Raw genomic sequence first — 19,540 nt, forward strand, 5'->3', positions numbered from 1 at the left:
TAAGTATATAGATGGCAAAATAGTATATTCTATCAGTTTCGATTTTCCATATGCTTGGGAGGGGGGGGGCTTTCAGTTATTACGAGGATCACAGGCGAGGAGAAATCAAGTACATGTTAAGATTAATGTGACCCCCTCTTTTTATTTTAAGCCCTGCCCCTACGCAACCTCGAAATATTACATTTCCTGTACACGCATGTACTTTCAGTGATCCCTCTCTAGTCAAGTTCAATTGATTACATATTTGAAATTAAAACGCATAGCAGCTAACGTAATGCGTGTGCGTATAGCCTTTATTAGTTCCACCTTAGGGTGTATGCGAATGAATCTAACTAGTGTCAACTGTGTAATTGATAATGGGCACATTCATGTATTTCACCAACTTCATGTATTGTATATTCGTTGGGTAAGCTATTGCAATTCTCTTTAAGTGATTATTGTGGAAAGTTTTTTTCTTTGAAATTTTGTATAAACCACAGTAAAAATTTGTATCAATTACATGGTTAGCAACAGTCAGATGTGACCCTCCCCCAAGGACAGGTTTGTAAAATAGAAGCTCGAAGCTTGAAGCTCATAATGATTGTGCGTTCCCTTGGGTCAAGTTTCAGCGATAATCATGAATAGCCAGGGAGTCGATGGCACAAACTGTAGAGAAGGTTAACGCTTTGGTTTCTGTATATATAGTGCTGGGATATAATTAGCAGGCATCAATTGGATCATTTCGATGAAGTGATAGGTTTCGAGCGGCACAGGAGAATTGCCGCACATGGTGATCTAAAATGGGTTTTGTTGCCATGATGAAAAAGGTACACCCATGCAACCCCGAAGAAAACTATATATCTACATTAAAAATTACACTTAATAGTCACCGCCCCTTTTAAAGCTATTTAAATACATTCAACCTGTGTTGTCTTATAAAAAAATGAATTGAAGACTGTACTATGTTGCCGTAAGTTTTGTTCGAAAATTGTTCCATTTTACATCTGCTTATCAGTGATGGTAGAATGAAAAACACTGTTCAATACGTAGATGTTCAAGTTTGCAGATTTTTAGATTATCGATCAATATATTTTGATCTGACCTTCTCTGACTCAGTAAACTCCAATCCTAATAATGGCCTTTGTCTTCGTCGTTGTCCTGGTGGCGAATAATATAATGTCACAGCTTTAAACATAGACATCAATTTTTGGGCTACCTTTCTGAAAATGGAATTCTAGTACATGTTTCAATAAAGTGAAGTAATGTTTGTTACTTAATAATATTATGATTTCCAATATATATAGAAGCGTAGTTTTATGGACATATATTACGACGACGGTGTTCTTTTTAAATGTATGCAATCCTCGGACTCTTCGTTAAAAGCGCAACAAGAGCTTAGCCAATGATTAATTAATAAACTTTAAGTGTTCCTTCTCTCAGTAGAGTGATACGTTTAAAAACAGTTTGAACAAATTTGAACAATTGTTTTTGAAACTTTTACTGAAATCACATACTCAGCGATAAATTAAGCTTGTTCATTCTCTCTCTCTCTCTCTCTCTCTCTCTCTCTCTCTCTCTCTCTCTCTCTCTCTCTCTCTCCTCTCTCTCTCTCTCTCTCTCTCTCTCTCTCTCTCAGACTCTCTCACACACAAACAAAGACCTACCTTTCCAATATGTTTTAATTCTGATCCTAAAGACGTCCCTTGTTCTTCGGTTTGTTCCTACATAACAAATAAAACACAGAGTTGAATAATTCATCTGATTCATACTGCAAATATAATAATTGCGACCTCAAGCTAATGTTTGCGTACGTAGACATATATCCGTGGCTGGGTTGACCTTTGACCCGCATAGCGACGCACGCTACCCCACCGACAGATAGCTGCGTTTCCACAGCTAATACACGGGTAGGATAGATACTACAATAGATGACTGGACCAACGGATCAATAAACACAAGTGTTAGCTCGGAGATAGAGAAATTGAAGGAGGGACAGATATAGAGACACCAGAGAGAGAGAGAGAGAGAGAGAGAGAGAGAGAGAGAGAGAGAGAGAGAGAGAGAGAGAGAGACAGAGAGAGAGACAGAGAAAGAGAGAGAGAGAGAGAGAAAGAGAGAGAGAGAGAGAAGAGAGAGAGAGAGAGAGAGAGAGAGAGAGACAGAGAGAGACAGAGAGACAGAGAAAGAGCGAGAGAGAGAGAGAGAGAGAGAGAGAGAGAGAGAGAGAGAGAGAGAGAGAGAGAGGATTTCCAAAATCAAATTTGTAATTTTTTGCTATCGTAAGAAGTACACATAATAGACATGAAAATGCAGTTGAGTCTCCCCTTACCGGTGAATTCTTCCTCCGTCTGTACCAGTAATATCCGAGAGCAAGAGCAACGCCGATAACGATAAGCAGGCCAAAAACGATCCCAGCAATTCCTGACGAATTTCAATGATTATAGAAAGGCGAAAAGTAATAATATATTCAAAATCTCGTACTGTGATGTTTACAATAAATCGTACATTAAAAACCTTAGTGCTATCGAGGAAGGAATGTAAAGTGAAATATTCACTATTGGAAGAAATAGTAGTTTTAAAATAACGGAACAACATATTCTTAAGGTACAGTAATGTCAGATGGACAACAAATATACGTACATAGTCTGTGAGACATTTTCCATGGAAAGATGATATTTTTTACTCTATAAACTCTTGGTTGGTACATTAGCTCTTTATCATAATTCTGGATTTTTGGGGGATGTGGTTCGACTACTTTGAAGTGGGTCGAACAAATTGCTTTGGCAGTAGCCAGGAGGAGTGTTGGTTCTCCCGATCGGTGAACAGGTTGTTATGCTTCAATCTTTTTCGCGATGCGAATTATCAAATGTTATACAAATACTGTGTCTCGTATTTTCGGAAATGAAAGAACGCAGTATACCTGATTGATTATCTGACAAATATACTTACGATGAAGGGGCAAAAAATATCACGATAGATCTGAAAACAACGGTAGACATTTAATGATATGCATACCTCCAGCAGAAACCCCTCTTCTCCCTACCAATTTAATTCTGCACTGATCTTCAGACACGTAGTTTGTAGCAGTACTGACGTAGTCTCCATAGTCTTCTTTGGTGACGAAAGCCACGATCAACTTACTCGTTGTCTCAGTCCCTTCTATCGTCTCCTCTGAGCTGGTAGTGATTTGTTGACCGTCTTTCTGCCAAACGAAGGTTGGCGACGGACTTGCGGACATCACGCAGACAAGCGTTGCGTTCACACCGATGTCTGCCTCGACCTCGTCGCTGAAATGCGATCGCTGAACGGTGGGTTCGACTGAAAATAATAAACGATTTCGTTTCACGGTAAAATGTAACCTTATCACTGTGGACAAACGCTGAGTATGATAATATATATGGTGGAAGTTATCATGACTACGTTTTCTGTCGAGAAGAGGCGAAATTAGCTGTTTTCGCCAGTTTGCTCTGTCTGTAAACTATAGCTTGGAAAAACCTAGCCTTCAATTTGTTATTACAACCGTAGACGTTATTGGTGATAATCGGATAAAATTTCGAGCTAGAATCCATTGAGCAACGATAGCTTGTAAGTAACTATTTACATAATCGAAACCTGCTCCAACAAAAACTTTGAAGAAGAAATGTGAAATTACGATAGAGTACCATTTACAAGGATTATCCATAGACCCTCGTGTTTTTCTCGAGAGTCTATGGATTATCCAATTCAAAGTACACCAAAAACTAATATTAATCATTTAGAAATGTATCTGTTTAAGCTGCTGATGCCAATTTTGGCATCTGATTTTACCTGATCGGGCATATGTTCACAGTACACGGCCGCAATGACCGTGTTTTCGATTTATTACTTACAGTGTACATCTAGGTAGGTGGTGCTTCTACCAACACCTTGGGTGTTGTCATAGAAGGTGTTTGTCGCCTCGCAGGTGTAGTTTCCGGCCATATCTCTGGTAACGTCGGTTAGTGGAAGGGTTGAGCCGGGCTGCCTGTCACCGTTTAGCAAAATCCAGTGGATGTTGGCATTCGCTGGATTGCCGCTTGCCACACTACACGAGAGAGTCAAGCTCCGACCTACTACGATTTCTGCACGCTTCTCTGTGCTTACCGTTGGCGGATCTACATGAAATCACACACATCATGTTATCTATCGTGTCACGTTCCTAGTTACTCGGAGTGTCGGATCGACGGTGCGTGAAGAAATCGTCTTGCACTATGTATAAATGCGAATGCACTAAAGCGGTATGCATTAAAAGTTTACAGTCTCCTGTAAGCTAAATATGCCCATATATGATCAAAGGGACGTTCCTTGGTATTCAAAATGCCCATGTTAGGGCGCTGTTTTTAAAAAAGCCGCCATCTGCTTAAAATCTGTGATTGGTTAAATTTTCTCTTCCAATAGTAACTGTGGCAAAATTTGAACAGGTGACAGTATACCTTTAAAATAACCGTGGTTGAATAATAAACCATCTTTCGCTCCACGCGCAAAATGATATCCAATGGCGTGGACGAGTAAACACGGCCCGGAATTACAAACTAAGTAGGTCACAGTGCAATTGCGTGGCAAAGGCGTTGTCATTATCACTGTTAAAAATATTTCACATTTGTCTGTGTCGGTTTGGACGATGTACATCGTTGTTGGCAGACTAACAAAAGACGCGAAATAGTTGACTTGTCAAGCTAACTAATGAACAACAAGACTCTAGTTATCGCCAATTGTTTGGTGAATGTCTTGTCGGGAGAAGAAGTTCAGGTATCAGCAGTGAAACTCGGAATACAGGTTAAGGTTCCAAGACAAGAAATTGACCATTTTAAATCAACAATTCTCTAGTGTTTAATTAGCTCAGAACCCCCGTAAATTGTATATTTTCGGAAAGCCTAGATATAGGGGAACAGTTTGGTTACCATAGTGTCACCATTGTTTACATAACTATCACGTGACAGGTAATTTGCATAACCTTTCAAAACCGTGTTTTCCCTATGTTTTGTTTCAATTCTTTGAGATATGTGGCTGAAATTTGTGTGAGTGCAAGCTTTTTGAAGGATCTTCAAAAGTGTGTCTCATAATTTTTTTAAACCTTCTACAACAGTTTTTATGCCAGAAAAACTTCCAGCGCAGAATATTTAAGCATAGTTGATTTCTTTAAAATTGTGCTCCAAAAAAACTAAGCAAGATATAAAAAATCTGAGACAAACTTTTGAAGAACGTTGTGACACCTTGCATTCCAGCAAGTTTGAGTCAGATATTTTGAAGTATTGAGAAAAAACATAGGGAAAACCGTTTTTTTGAAAGGTTATGCAAATTACCGTGTCACGTGATAGTTATGTAAACAATGGAGACACTGTGGTTACCAAAATGTTCCCGTATATCTAGGCTTTTAGAAAATGTATACTTTACAGGGGTTTGAGCTTATTAAGCGTTAGAGAATTGTTAGATTAAAAAAGTCAAATTTCTTGTCTTGGAACCATAATGACGCAGAAGAATACATAATAGCTACAAAGTAGGATATAGTCATTGATTTAGTTACAATAATCTTTCAATGTTTGCAGTGTGAATTAACGCATTTTGTGGCCATGTTAGAAAAAGAATGTCACACAATAAGGAACTTGCATGGCATCAGGTTCATCACACTCGGGAAGGATATTTGTTCTCACACTCTTTGTCAGCTCCTGTAGGACAAAATACCCCCTCTTGTGTGGGATATGAGATTTTATTAGTCTCTTTCTCACCAAAATCGAGGATGTGGGTTAATTACATATCAAGTCCATCTTCACCTGCTTTGAACGACGACTTTCAGGAATTACTAAATTTAAATTCTATCTACATCGCGAGTATAAACGTTGTCAACGGGATAAACTTTAAAGGGACATAAGCTGTAACTTGTGGCAAGTTTTTCAGTATTCTGCTTCTGTATATCAACTACCGTGTCTGACCATAATCCGTTTGTCATGCTGAAATTTCAAGTATTCTTTTTGTCTTTTTGTAAACACAGCTTGTAAGTGTGTAGTGATCATTGTTTATTGTTTACAAATAAATTCTAGTCTGGACTTGAATACAATTTTCAACAATAACAATGATTATACTCATACAGGTTGTGTTGATATGCTAAATATTTTGCATTAAATAACAGTTTAGGGATTTAATAAAGAAAGTGTAGGGAAACCTTAAAACAAAAGATACAACTTATTGAGCTTAAATTGCTAACGCATCTACCTCTCTGCCTTTAGGGTAGTCTAAAGTACTATTTAACCGACATGACGATGATAATATCCCACTTTAAATTATTACATTGTATCCAACACGAAATTTTGAAAGCCTTCCGATATCATAGGCTCCAAGAAATACTTACACTGCACATTTAGTGAAAAATATGACTGTCGCTGCCTGGATTACCATTGAAGAGCACGTTGCTGCCAACGCAATAATACTGACCGCTCTGTCCGCGACTCACGCCTGGTAAATACAACACACTCCTATCGCTGACCACAAAAGTAAAGTGCTTCCATTCAAATGTCGCCGTAGGGTTGGCATCGACGTGGCAATCGTCTGTGTACGATCTCCCTTCCACCGTCGTCACTTCCTGGTAGCGGTGTTCTCCTATGTCAACGACAGGATGATCTAACCAACGTTGTATGAGAAAATAGGACATGGAAAATATGCCACAGTTCTCCACTCGCAGCGACCAGTCCGAAACTTTGGTTGCACAAATATAAAGGAAGGCAGTATGTCGATCAAAACAAAACCTAATTAAATAAATAATATTACTCAATAATATTTGTTGAAAAAACGCACTTATTTCCTTGTTCACTTACATGGCGTTTTATATGATCTCTTGTTTTTTTTAGAATACTTCATTGTGAGTTTTAATTATTGAAATATATATTTCTTTGTACTTCTGCATGTCTTATCATTTGAGTTTTATGCTAATTCCAAAACAGGTCGTAATATCGGAGGATATCGATTTTTGACAATCATTTAATGTATGCTGATGATAATTGTGTGATTAGTCCTTCTGTCAAGTGAACTGAGAAGTTGATCAATATTTGTAGCAACTATGCTATGATATTATTTGATAACAGAAAGACCTACTGTATGTGTGTAACGTCTGATGCTTCTATGATTCGTCGCATTCCTTCTGTGTATCTAAATGAAGTTAAATTAGTATTTGTCACAAAGAAGACACATTTGGGTTTTGTTCTCAACGATCACTTTCATGATGATGACGATATCGAGCGACGAATTAGATTATTATCATTATCATCTAATATGCTTATGAGAAAATTTTCTCGATGAACTTTTGAAGTTAAGCGTGTTGTTTTCAAAACATATTGTTATAAATTGCATGGTTGTTCAATTTTGAAGTAATATTCTGTTAATGTCATGAGGAAACTAAAAGTTGCTCGTCTTTGATTGGAATATAAAAAAAACGTAGTAGTGTGAGCTCTATGTTTGTATCTAACAAAATCAATAACTTTGATGCCTTGCTAACAGGCAAATAAATGGTTTAAAACTGATAATTCTGAGAAGCAGTAGTGAGATTGTACGGTGTGCCTAAGATTCTTTACATATAAACTCTGATACTTGTCTTAACAACTTTTAACCCCGCCACCACAGGCGGGGTTAAAAATAAAAGTCAAAACAAGCCCGTAAAAGGCAGGAATCCCGTCTGAAAACACCACAGCTAAGGACCCACAGCTAGCCTTCGACATGCCAGTCAAGCTAACTGGACGTCGTAATGGCGATAGACGTTCGTTTTCCTCGCTCAAGACGGACGACTTCATAAGTAATGCTTCAAATAAAAATACATTTCACTGATACTGCACTGCTACGGATTTCACAGCCATATCGTTTCTATTTTGATCTTTGAAAAGTCTTCTGTGTTTGCAAGCTGCAAAGGCGTTCGGGAAAGGCGTACTGGGACGGACCAATACAAGAGCAAAATCCGTTCAATATTTACGTAGATGCATAACGTTCTCTTTGATAGTTGTTTCACTTTCTTTCCATGTTAATTCAGACCGTAATTTCTCTTAACTCTTACCTTCTTTTCATTCGTAATTTGATATTGAACCTTGGTAGAGTATTTTATGTCAGCTGGGTTCATTAACCGTCCCTGTTTTAGCTTTGCTTTTAGTCATTGCGATTCTCTATAATTTCGTTCGATGCTGATTGATATGGGGAATAGCCTTATTTAAATGTATCTTGGGCCAGTAGACACTAAAATTACATACCCGGCGGTGAAAAATGTTATTTATTGAGCTCCGACTAGTCACGGTAACCGTTGACAAGTGGATTCGCTTACCCCTGATTTGTGTATGCAATATAATTGTTATTGAATTTTACCCCGTTTCTCAGATTCACTTGCATCGTGCGGTCACATGCTCTGGTCGACGACGTTTTCGTTTAGAGAATCGAAGGAAACAAGTCCAGCAGCCGAAGCGACAGTATGGCTATGTCGTTTTGGGATATAGTTCTCATGATGAAACTTCAAAAAGACGTAAAATTAAGAATCGCCAGTTCCGATGGCAAATATATTTACATCGTCCGATGTTTTCTTCGAAGAAACCGAGTAAACCATGAAAATCTAGCAAAACGTATCTTCTCAGGGCCATCACCTCCTCCAAAAAGAGCACTGTAAACTTAATAGTTCAATCGTTATCACATTGATTTCACACTAATGACGTCAACTCCGATGAATAATCAATAATCTGAAAACCGGCAGGATTTCTTAAATATCCCAATGTCCGTGTTTGCTTACAAGACGCTAAACAAAAGCTTTACAATCGTTGTGCAGTGCGTGATAAATTCGAAAATTGTACATACCGGCGAAATTAAAAGAATGTGCCTGCGATACGAAACAATAGGATAGCTTCGGTTTAGAGGTGTGTTTCGCTCATCCTTCATGTTTTTTTTGTGTAATCAATGCATTTTTTACATGAAGGGTTTAGTAAGGAGAGGAATTTTGCGTCAGTTTGGTCCTTATCACTGATACTTGTCTATTTTTGTCATCAAAGTTAATAATCACTCACAAGAGTGACAACTTTTTATTCACCCCTTTTCATCAAAGCTGATCGCGTCACGGCAAATCCTTGCATAATGCACATGGAATGAGCTGGTCACCCTCAATTTTCACGCGTTGAAAGGGTATTTAGCCGGACACTTCCTGGGGTCGTTACTTGCATGAAAAGTTATTGGTTTTTTGCTTGTTCACATTGTTCCTATTGCCACTGTATCATTATCGATATCTTACTTTGAATAGTTACATTTAGATGATACAGACTGTCAGTCTGAAGACTAAGCCGACTGCAATTGCGGTCATATATATAAATAAAGCTAGTGGAAACCGACGTTCGATATGCAGTGTCCGATTTCTTTAACATATTGCGCTGACTGACAAACATTAAATCACAGTCCCTCATCCCGCTCTGATTGAATGTTGTAATTTCTGAAGCACGTGATTAATACCATATAACCGTTTCTTTGACTGAAGAGTAATCGACACTCAGGCCTACATAAACTTACAGTATTAGCACAATACACAGTAGAAGTCAGTTCTCGCTTTGATATTGCAATCGTGGAGGTAATGGTACAACTATGTCCTGTAAATCGCAAAAAATACACGCGCAGATACCGATAGCTTAGCATGTTACACGATTAGTAAGTGACGTTATGCCTGCAAGTACTTCACCTTTTACAAATACAAAGTTTCAATACAATTTTTATGTCGTAAACGGGTTATGAGTATTTGATTTAACGCTACCTACGAGGCCCTAACCGATGAATAAGTTTAGCTTCACCACCTCGGTTCAGGGACATTTAAGCTATGTCGTGAACGCCACCCTATGAAGCGGATAAGCTGACGGTAAAGTAACGTATCGCAAGTTAATAAGCCGACGGTTCTCTTCTGGTCAAGTCGGATCAGCTATTGAACCGGTGACGAAACGGTGATAAACCGTTGCCAAACCAGGAGTGTAAACGGTCGATTTCATGCAGCGAACTTTGCACGATGCAAATTACACGGTTTCAAAGGAACGAAGAGATAATATTATAATAACTGTTAACCTTTAGCCTCGCAGTCGGTCCTAAGCTGGTGGATATCAAGTCATCAAGTCACCCTGACATGTGCCACAGCGCCCTGCAACCCTGCAGCTTTGATCTAGTAAGAATACAATGCTCACGTGACTTTACATTACGATAAATCGAGATAATCGGGTTAATGCAGGGCAAACCAAAGTCCTATACCGAACTTTTTTTCCGACCGTCCACAAAAGGGCCATTTTTTTAATTTTTTTTTTTTATCATTGGAAAATACTACATATCATATCATATGCATTGGTTACAAGAGCATAGTAATGACTAAAATTCCATTGATTACTTTGGAAAATGCCGCCCTCAAAGAAAATAGCTGAGACACAGGATGTACCCAGGGGCACTTGCGTCGTGATATGGATGTCCGTCACCGAGCTCGTGGCACACTTTGCATCTCTTACGTGATATCCTTGTTGGAGTTTTCGACTTTTCATATCCAAACATCATCAGTAAGTCTCATTTACATTACATGTGTTGTATTATTCAGTATTCGGTTTCTTTTTACGACGACAGTAAAGCGATTCTGGCTGTCATTGGTTAGGTCTCTGTAAAGACTACGTTCTGTTGAAAGTTCATAGTCCAGCGTAGTTCAGTCAGCGGTCGTCCACTATTTAAACTCTATTGAAATTTGCATAGTCTGGTATTACGTATTCTTAATAATTGTGGTTAAAAAGAGGCGACGTTTCGTCATTAATAATCAACTAGCTACAACTAGTAGTTGAAGAGGCAATTTGACTGTTCAGTAATGTGTAGTCCCTGCACCAGAGGGATAAACCATTTGGACTTTCGATCATAAAATTAGTTCGAAAAGAAGAATGAAGCAGTCGATATGTATTATTCAGGACACATTTTTTTTATTATGTTGAGGCATTTGTCGTCAGGCTGCGCATGCTCGTGAGGAGCCCCCTGTTGTAAACATACACAAGGCCGCCACACAAAGTTACTGGTTGACTACAATGATTGCAATATTGCCACTTGTTAAAGCGGCGGCCTGTCTTAATGGTTTTTATTTCAGTAGTATTAGGCCATCAGCCCAAAATAATTTACATACATTAATAATTGTACAAAACTAAACAGGAAAAGCTAATATACATTATATTACCATGCCCTGCCTGTCGCATTTTGATTGGTCGAGCTGAATCACGTGACTGACCACAAATACACAGTAATGGTCTTTTTACATGCCCGTGAATATGAATAATAAGATTAACAACTCAAATTATCGTAACTTTACAGCTAAAACGTAAATCAAAATTAATCACAAAATAAAATAGAGCACTTGTAGGTCAAGTTGAGATACTTTTTCTGAAAGCATCCCCGGTTTACAGCGCGCGTGACAGTGCATTGCGTATTGCTCAGTTTCTTTTGGGCCCAGTTGTCGTTCGCTCCTGAAATTTTCGGAAATTTTGACGGTTTTCTTGGGTTCGCGCGTTATATAATGGAAATAACAGACTCCGCTCTGACCATTAACGTTTATTTGTGGGCGCGGGCTCGAGGAAAGCCAAATTAACGGGCTCGGCAAACCTCGCCCGTTAGTTTTGGCTTTCCTCTCGCCCTTGCCCACAAATAAACGTGAATGGTCAGCGCGTCGCCCGTTATTTCTAGAATAATACTCTTTTAAAAACTTTGCATATCACTCAACTCATTTCTCAATCTCAGGGCATGAAATACATACACAGCTTAACACTGTAGAGTATTTGCATCATCTGTGGTCAAAAGTCGAATAAAATATCTTTCCGAAGGTGGATTTAAATACATTGCTGGGATATACTTTGAATCAGTCTTTCAAAAAGTGTACAAATCAAAAGAAAATAGTACTCATTTTCAATTGTATTACTATCATATAGTAAACAAACTCGTTGTTCTCTATTAACGGTCAACCTCAATGCGTAGATAATTGTGAAGAACAACGTAGCCTAGCAAGTGATCGAATATGTGCAGTAACTTTTACAGAAAATAAATAGTTTTCAGGCTCAAGAGAAAATTTGATTTCTCTATAAAATGATAGCATCACTATACCACATAACATACATATTTTCTTTAAGCTTGTTTAAAAAGGTGTTCATAAACCTATCTTTATCTTCAATTTCCTGTCTTTCCCATACATCTTGTAAAATTACATGCATACAACATTTTTTCATGTGTCTTACCAAAGTTTGTTTTGATCTAATGCCAGATTTGTCAATATAGTATAACATATTGTAACGTTTTCTGGGATATCTATTTTGTGGCATTTTATCCAGGTTTGTCTAGTATTTAATACATTTTTTTGCTGTGTGCAAATATACTGGGTAACGCCGACACTCTCCCAGAACATCAACATTTGGAGAATTACTAGATACTCCTAGAAACATTCTACAAGCATGATGATGGATTCTCTCCATACTCATACACATATTGTACCCCACACTTCTGAACCGTAAGATAAAATAGGGAGAATCATGGTATCAAAGATTCTGAAAAAAAGTATCATAATGAAACATTGCAATTTTTCTCGTGACTCTACAGATAACCAAAGCGGATTTACGTGCTTGTTGTGCTAATGTTTTTATAGCCACAGATCGTTTTAGTCTACATGAATATATTACCCCTAAATATTTATGATACGATATAACTTGGACACGTTCTCCGCTAAAATGCCATTTCTCGTATTTAGAAAGAATACCACCACTTTTAAATACAATGATTTTTGTCTTTGTCATGTTCACTGTTAATTTACAAGTTTTACAGTATGACTCCAAAGAATTAAACAGGCGTTGTAGGCCGAAAACAGTATCTGAAAGAAGCACAACATCGTCTGCAAATAACAAACAAAAATTTTCTACAATATCGGGGAAGAGTTGAATGTCCTGATTCCCCTGTCATGAATTACATAGATTAATTCATTGATAAAATGAAAAAAAAAGACTAAGCATACAACTTGGCTAACACTAAGTGGACAAGCAAAATAATCAGTGTGCTGATTATTAACAAGAACACATGACTTGACATCTTGATACATGGCATGGAGCATTTTAAACATTTTCCGCTGATCCAACCTCTTAAAAGGCTGTACCATAGTCGTTGACGTTCCACAGTGTCGAATGCCTTCGAAAAACAGACAAAAACTTAGTAAAATTGATCACGTTTGCGAGAAATATACTTTTCAATGACAGAATTCAGGATGAAAATTATGTCGATGGTCGAATAGCCTCTACGGAAACAGGCCTGTGCTTCATCAATTTTCTAAAGTGCGTCAGACCAGAAGGTCAAATGATTATTTAGAATCGAAGTGAAAATTTTACTGAAAATACTGAGTAAAGATATGCCCCTATAATTTTCAAGACACTCAACAGAACCACTCTTGTAAAGTGGGATGATAATAGTCGCGCCAGCGGCTTACTGACTACGCATGCGCTTATTCATAATATACTATGCGAGTAACCGGAAGTGTACCCTTCTTTCTCATCGGGCGCCGCCATGTTTTTTTTTTTTGAGTACTCGTAAATAAACAAATACGAAACAAATTATTATGATATAACATGCCTTTTATAAAATATACCTCTTTTATTAGCCAGTAAATGTTATTATACACCTTGTCGCTGATACAAAGTATCGTTGATACAGATAAACGGAGAAAACTGTCGTGCATATGGACGGGGGCATACGCAAAGAATGCTGGGATTGAATTATAGAAGAGCGCCCCCTGTGTCAATAATTAGATTCAAAAATTGCAAGTTTTAGACGGAACGCTATAGTTTTCAGCTTGCAAGTGGAAGGTGGGCAGTGCGGTTACCATTGCAATGATAATTATTGCATTATACGTCCCTTGTTTAACGCAATAGGCTGTTATCATTGTAAAAATTGCCAATTTTTGTCCAAATTTTTTACACGCTACAAAAAATCTATACCTGCCCTGCTGCAGGGTTTGACGTCGTGTAAGTACGTGAACTGCTTTCATCAGAGGGAAACTGGGCATAGTTGTCATATAAACGTTTATGAAGTAACAATTACAGTTTATCATGAATCAATACAAATAACATTGCCAATCTTAACCCCTGGCGCGACACCAAGGGCTGAGCCCTATATAATATTAGTTCTAACCCAATCACTTGGGAATGTTCCAGACTCAAAAAGTCTATTGAAAACAACATTTAAATATGGAATAAAAATAAATCGTGCATTTTAAAAATCCTTTAGGATACCATATGGTCCAGCTGACTATCCAAATTTTATTTTACATATTGCTCTGTCAATCTCATCATTTGTGATAGGAGAATTCGAAATATCATAGCCAACATCTGTTTCATTTTCAAAACCATCTACAGAGCTCAAAAGATTTTCCAACTCATCAGACATGGAAAAATCATCTTCAGCAGATTCATTTGGTACCAAACGTTTACTAAAGTAATTATAAAATTCATTAGGCATGACATTAATTCGTACACAATTTATAGATGCTAATCGTCTGTGACGCCCAAAACATTTTTTAATCAGAAAGAGAGAAAATTGTCGATTTCTTTTTCACATCATAATTGCAAACCCCTGTTTTCTCTCTACAAACAGTTTTAAATTTTCTTAATAAAAGATATGTTTTGTTTTTTAACTCATTACGTTGCTTGCGAAACCAAACAGGCTGCTTTCTAAAGTTGGCTGTATTTGAAATCGTTTTCACCATATCACATTTCTTAGCTGCAAACATAAATTAATCTGTAGTCTTCCTAACAAAAGTAACCGAAAGTGTAAACAACCGATTTCATGCAGTGAATTTTGCACAATGCAAATTACACGGATCCAAAGGAATAAAAGATAAAAATATAAAAACTTAATAGCTGCCAGTTTGCGTATCAGCGGTAGGCCTACACTAGGCTGTTCGATCGCACTCATGACCGTTGTATCACAGGATCTCTCTACACGTCCCTGCGCATAGCCGTGCGATTTTCGTACCAAAGTTTTGTCTATTTTTTCCTGTTATTTGACTATTTCGTTCCACGTAATACTAGGATAAGTTAGCAATTGTGATCAACAGTGGGTCCTGTGTCAAGTCTGTCGAGGGGCCAGTACATTTTGGAGCCGGAATCTCTTATATCCGTGTACGTCAACGCAGTGACTGTTCTCCCTTATCGATGCGACAGCATCTCCCTTGTCCTGCGCTTGCCTTCCGAACTTGTATATATATATATATATATATATAATATATATATATATATATATTATATATATATATATATATATATATATATATATATATATATATATATATATATATATATATATATATATATATAATATATATACGAAAATGGTCGAAATATCATAGCCATACTCCTGATGATTGCTTAGCGCATGAAACAGCCTGTAGAGTGACAACTACAAGTTCCTAGATTCTCAGTATATATATATATATATATATATATATATATATATATATAATATATATATATATATATATATATATATATATATATATATATATATATATATATATTATATATATATATATATATATATATATATATATATAAACGAAAATGGTTCGCTTGTCAATACAGAGAAAGTATAGTGCTCAATGCTTTACTGCAGGGCGGTAATACTGAGAATTTAGGAACTTGTAGTTGTCACTCTACAGACCATTTCATACAAAACGAAGTACGAGCCCCCGTCACCAAGCAAGGAAAACAAAAGAAGCAGACGAATCATTTGGTACAATCCCCTGTTCAACCATAGACATTAGAGGCCCCCTCTACTGTCTATGGATACACGTACTACAAGTACACATTCAAAACATCCAAGCACAGAAATAGCACAGAACTATCAAAATTCATATGGAAACTCAAAGACAACAACATAAACTACGATATCAAATGATCAATCATCGACAGAGCTCCCCCTATTCAAATAAACCAAACGCTTCCACCTTTGCATAACAGAAAAGCTCTATATTATTTATTCAGACAGCAAATCAACCCTTAACAAACGAGCAGAATTCCTCTCAAAATGTAGACACCGCAGCCAATTCCTCCTCTTAATGACTGACTTGCCATTGGCCGCAACCGTTTATTTGAATATGCATACTCACCTGCAACACAATATAAACAGTCCCATTCCCGCCAAATACTCACTCGTGATGATTGCCTAGTGCATGAAACAGCCTGTAGAGTGACAACTACAAGTCCTAGATTCTCATTATATACATATATATATATACACACACACACACATATATATATATATATATATATTCTTATATATATATATAATAATATATATATATATATATATATATATATCTATATATATATAATATAATATATTATATATATAAGTATACAGATGTCCTCGAGGATTGCAAGATGCATGAAACTTAAGTAATAGATTTCATTACTTTGTACTTGAAGTAATCTGTTTATTTAATTAATTATATATATATATATATATATATATATATATATATAATATATATATATATTATATATATATATATATATATATATATATATATATATATATATATATATATATATACATGTCGATCATTCATTTATGTTTTATTGCCGTACTCTACATAGCATTGTGTACAACCAACGTGACCGCGCGTTATCAACCCTATTTGCTCACCGTAACTTAGTTGATAGTATATCGTCTCAATGTTTGTAGCCTTACACGAGTTTATAAATAGAAATACACCACTGAAGTTCATGTCCGATCTTAATATTTTACTGTCATATGATCTTGAGTCTTACAGAGGCATTTACAAATTAAGAGACCACTTCCATCTCACTCCGATTGAAGTTGAGAAGGCTTATGTTAAAAAAAAAAATATGTTGATCAATAAAAAGTCGCGCACGCGCAGCGTGACGACCAACGCCATTTAACTGTACGGATTGGACACTAGTCATGATATTTCGACATATTGATAGACATTAGCAGTAGGTTACAGGCAAAGAATTTTTCTGAGAATAGATTTTGGTTGTGTTCTGTTTGTTGTGTTTTCAAAATATATTCATGTATTAAAGTGTCGCATGTTTAGGTTACAGAATATCCAAAAACAATACAGTAGCTAGGTCTGATAACTTAACTTGTTCGCGTAGAGATAAAGCAAACAAATACATAAAAAGGTGTTGCTCTTGTTTTAGATTTAATGATATAAGCGCTAAATAATATATTCCATTAGCCTAATTTATGTGATCACACAGTACGATTCTATACAATATACTTTATTCAATATAAGTCTACCATCAAAGGCATAATGTTCTTTGAGGAAAACAGTGTGACCGCATGTATACTGAGTGTATAAGTGTGTCAAGTCTTAGACAATGATCTGTAGTTACAAGCGGCATGCGTGAATTTACATAAAATGATTTCTGCTTTAAGATATTGCACTAATATAACACAGTATGGTATATTTACGTATGGTTTTTCTTTAGAGGTCCAACTTTCCTAGTCTTTGATGAGCTAGAACCTTTTCAGAAGCATCGTGGCTGTCGCCTATTAACTGCATGGAATGTGAGTGTCAATGAGATAACATTGATATTTTGGAGCTCCACTATGATAAAATTGACACTTCGGAAACAATGTAAATACTGTAAGTGAATCTGGGAAATTTGTCACCATGGCACACTATCGACAGAAATCAACCATCAGACCACTCAACAGCTTGTTTCGAGACCTAGCAAAAAGCCTGGATTGTAACGATGTGAATGAAATGAAGTACCTACTCAGAGAAAAAACAGGTGTCAAAGGAAGTTATGGATAAGCTTAAAAGCGCATTGGATGTCTTCCATCACTTAAAGGACCATGGTGATATAGAGGAAAATAATTTAGATTTGCTTATACAGCTGTTTGGAGAGATGGGAAAAGAACCATTGAAAGAAAGAGTATGCCAATTCCAGCGTGAACATAGTGCAACAGACAGTAAGTTTGTGAAGCATTGATCCCATGCAAATGTAACATGTGCAAGTCAGATAATGTTTATCATTTACTAATCAAAGACATGTAGTCCTTATGCGAAGGATAATGGACAAGATCTGATTAACAACAGGCCTTCTGTCATCATGCTGTCAATCAAAGCTTGTCTGAGGGTGACGTCACTGCTGTATAAAAACAAACATACCAATTTAGGTAATGCTGAAGTGTACTGTAGCTTAGCATTTGCTCGGTTTTCGTCGGTCTCACCAATTATGATATAATTACTTTTTCATGGGACCTAATTACCACAACAACGATTTCAAGTAATCATTATAACTATCTAAAAGTTAACTCTAAATTCTCTTGATCTGTTCTACATTTCGATTCTTGTGGTAAAGTGCCAAAAAAAAAAAAGACATGAAAGTAACAGGGATGAAAACTCTGGACAAGAAGCAAAGCCGCAAAGCTTACAAGGTAAGTCAGTCCACTCATGATACATTTTAAGATCCCTGGGTTTTTTATTTCTGCAAAACAAATGGTTCGAGGAACGATTACTGTCATCTTTGGTAATATTTCATTATCTCTTCAAAAAATGTGCTTGTATTGTACTGTTCTCCCTTCTGTTGAAATTCAAAGTGTTAGTCTTACCAGGATAAGATATTGCACTCAATATTAATGTTCAAAGTTTGTAAATTAAGAGCCTGGACAAAAATAAAATGTCTAATAATAGCATTGAATGTTATCGTCATGTAAACAGTCTGGACGGGGAACTTAGAGCTTTTCCAAATGATTTAGGGGTTAAAAATGTATTTTAAAGACAAAATAAGATCTTGGTAAAAACATCAATTTTAAAATACAACTAATGTGGCTTTAATTGCCAGAATATGTCCACAATAATTCAAAAGTATAACAAAATTTGGCTGGAAGGGAAGTAATAACACTTATTAAACTTACAATAATATTTCAATGGAATTTATGTTACACGCTTTATCAACTGTCCCACTTAATAATGTTTTGTCCAAACATAATTAGCTGAAAAAGTCGTTCTTATATGTCAACAGTAAAGTCTAATATTATGAATATTATGTGCATTTGATGGATGACAGTTTGAATGTGCGTTATTCAAAATTCATTCATTTTTGGTTCATTTTCAGCAAAACTCAAATGTTGTTTTCAAATGTAGCCAGATAAATAGCGACTTCATCCATTTATATCTCACATACTATTCAGTTGTCGTAACTTGCAAAGAGTTAGCTACATGGCATAATGACGGAGTGGTACAGTGCAGTAGCAGATACTTCTCGTTGAGTTGGCATTTACTTTAGAGTGCCGTTTTTCAATGCACATACTATTCTGTGTATGAACTAGTTCCGTAAAATCAACTTTGCTTTTAACATTTAACTTCGTGAATTTGGTCGGGGAATTCGTGAAAAATGCGGTTGCATTGCGGTTAGGGTATACCACGATGAATGTTGGGACTCGACAAATGACACAGACTCTTTAAGTAAAATGAAATAATATATATAATGAACAGTAATTCCATAAAATTCAAATGTATCGGTACAGAATAATA

General features: G+C 36.5%; 1 protein-coding gene across 1 annotated transcript; it reads right to left on the bottom strand.

Annotated features, from left to right (window-relative positions):
- Positions 1 to 1,080: 1,080 nt before the first annotated feature.
- On the bottom strand, positions 1,081 to 4,106 carry LOC139128861 (limbic system-associated membrane protein-like). Its single transcript, XM_070694568.1, has 5 exons — positions 3,849 to 4,106; positions 2,995 to 3,297; positions 2,309 to 2,400; positions 1,644 to 1,700; positions 1,081 to 1,137 (listed from the first exon to the last, which is right to left on the bottom strand). The coding sequence occupies exons 1-5, from the start codon at positions 3,937 to 3,939 to the stop codon at positions 1,108 to 1,110; spliced, it is 573 nt and encodes a 190-aa protein (XP_070550669.1). The 5' UTR covers positions 3,940 to 4,106; the 3' UTR covers positions 1,081 to 1,107.
- Positions 4,107 to 19,540: the final 15,434 nt, after the last annotated feature.

Source organism: Ptychodera flava, unplaced genomic scaffold (assembly GCF_041260155.1).
Source record: "Ptychodera flava strain L36383 unplaced genomic scaffold, AS_Pfla_20210202 Scaffold_74__1_contigs__length_588402_pilon, whole genome shotgun sequence".
Classification (NCBI taxonomy): Eukaryota; Metazoa; Hemichordata; class Enteropneusta; family Ptychoderidae; genus Ptychodera; species Ptychodera flava.